The sequence below is a fragment of the Aplysia californica genome, unplaced genomic scaffold (assembly GCF_000002075.1).
Source record: "Aplysia californica isolate F4 #8 unplaced genomic scaffold, AplCal3.0 scaffold00704, whole genome shotgun sequence".
In the NCBI taxonomy this organism is placed as follows: domain Eukaryota; kingdom Metazoa; phylum Mollusca; class Gastropoda; order Aplysiida; family Aplysiidae; genus Aplysia; species Aplysia californica.
Genome location: NW_004797974.1, coordinates 97,934 through 100,090, shown reverse-complemented (window position 1 = coordinate 100,090; position 2,157 = coordinate 97,934). Strand labels below are relative to the sequence as shown.

Sequence of the window (2,157 nt, the reverse complement as noted above, 5' to 3'; positions counted from 1 at the left end):
CCCCCCTCCCCAAGGTGTTCCCCGAAAAGACTAACAATCCCATAGTTGCATAATTTAAAATAAACAAACACACTCAATAATAATAATAACAACGTTTAATAAATAAATAAATAAAAAGCACCCCACCCCTGAAAAACCCCCATTAAAAACCCCCCAACAAAAAACCACCAACAACCACAGAGATGTGCTACATGCTCGCTGTAGCTTCAACGTTCACAGACACACACTTGTCTGCTTTCAACAAGTTCAAGGTACTCAAAGTAGACTAGCAGCAAAAGGTCTCTCCGAATAACACAGTCATGGGCTTTGTCCTAATTAGATCTACCTTTCCCAAATCCGGTCTTTTATAGTTCAAAAGTCCGTTCAGAAAAATACTACAAAACAAATCTATTTTCCGGTACGAAAACAGACTATTATACTCAGAACACACACAAAAATACCAAACAAAATAAAAGCAATGCTTTTCTCTTTTAATTTTCTGATTAGCAGCTATGCCAACAAAACAAACTAGAATCAAATTCATTCTAATAATATATAATAGATAAGAATATTAGATGTAATGAAACAGGAAACTGAACAAGGGTCATAAAATGAATCAATCGAGAAATATTAAAGGTACATAACTCATGAAATTACGAAATACCTAGGGAGAGCACGCAGGAGTGACTTCCCATGGAAACCGCGCACCGTCTTTTAAGTGCTTATTTGATCTCATCTTCCCCTTCTCTCTCTCTCTCTCTCTCTCTCTCTCTCTCTCTCTCTCTCCACCTCCCTCCCTCTCTCCCTCCCACCCTCTGTCTCTTTCTTTTTTTCTCGCTCTCTCTCTCTCCCTCTATCTGTTTCTTTGTCCCTCCCTTTCTGTTTCTCTCCTTTCTACCTAACCACAATATGTATCTCTCTCCACAACCCTATAAATCTTTCTCTATTTCGCTCTAATTTTAATTTCCTTTAGCATCTCTTGTTCACTCAGTCTATTCTCTCTCTCTCTCTCTCTCTCTCTCTCTCTCTCTCTCTCTCTCTCTCTCTCTCCCTCTCTCTCTCTCATTCCCCCTCTCCTCTCACTCACCTGGTCTGTCCTGTAGCCCGACTCTCCTCTCCTCCCCCACAAACGGTAACAAGGAGCGGATGCCCAAGACGCTGTCACTCATTAGCAGCACAAGGAGCAGCACTAGCAGCATCTTCCTCGTCTGCCCACCAGACCAGCAGACGTGAACGCGAAAAGAGCGGGAATCTTGTTCGTCGGATTCTGATCGTCCGCAATGCAGGTGATCCATCTCACGGCGTGGAAATGTAAAGCACACACAACAAAGAGCGATCCGAGGGGGGAAAAAACGAGAGAGAAAAAAAGGAATCCCCCCAAAAAGAGCGAACCCACAACACGACAATCTTTTTTTTTTCCTTTTTGTCTTTGTTAGATAAACAGCTATTGAACTAAAACCCACCACTTATTGGCTATAATTCTTCCTCCTTTCCTTTCATTTCCCTGACATATGCCGACAAGGGAAAAAAAACTTAAGGTGAAAACTTATGTGTTTATAAATAGGTTGGGTTTTTTTTTAAAGAGCAAATTTATACGTCTAATAATGCTTGAAATGACTAGCTCGTAGATCTAGTCTCTTTCTTTTCTATCAATCGAATTACACCATCACGAATCGTATTGTTGTGTTGTTGTCGTTTTTATTGTTGTTGTTGTTTTTACGTCAGCTTTTCCCGTGTGAAAACAGCTTTCCTGTGAAAGGTGAAGCTTCTACCACAGCCAAGAATCTAGTGTGACACAGAAAAATATCCATTATGTTTTGAAATGTGATGATCCAACACAACAAACCATCGTGGACAGTGGTGTTTCCAAAGAAATCCTTCACGAATAAAATCCTTGTGTGAATTGAAAACCAATAAAATCTCAGAGACACTTTTTGCACTCTCGCCTTCTTGAGAGTGTAAACTATCCTCGTGTCATCTTTTACGGTTTAAAAACGACGTATCCTGGAATGAAATGAAAAGAAAAAAGAAGATTATGTTAAGATCAGGACTCGGTCCGTTGACAGTAAAAGAAGTCGTGGGAATAGGTTGTGGGAACACGAGGAAGTCACTTTTGTGCTCTCGTGTGTGTCTGTCTGTATGCGTGTGTTTGTGTATGTGTGTGTGTGTGTGTGTGTG

The 2,157-nt window shown here is 40.6% G+C and overlaps 1 protein-coding gene across 2 annotated transcripts in view; it reads right to left on the bottom strand.

The window, feature by feature from the left end:
- LOC106013183 overlaps positions 1 to 2,157 on the bottom strand; it is a 21,459-nt gene that overhangs the window by 16,168 nt on the left and 3,134 nt on the right. The window contains exon 2 of one of the 2 annotated variants that reach the window (XM_013088218.2): positions 1,067 to 1,983. In XM_013088218.2, the coding sequence (XP_012943672.1) occupies positions 1,067 to 1,274 (208 nt within the window). In that variant the 5' untranslated portion in view covers positions 1,275 to 1,983. Of the gene's footprint in view, positions 1 to 1,066; positions 2,131 to 2,157 lie in introns of those variants that run through there. The other variant, XM_013088216.2, reaches the window with a different exon arrangement.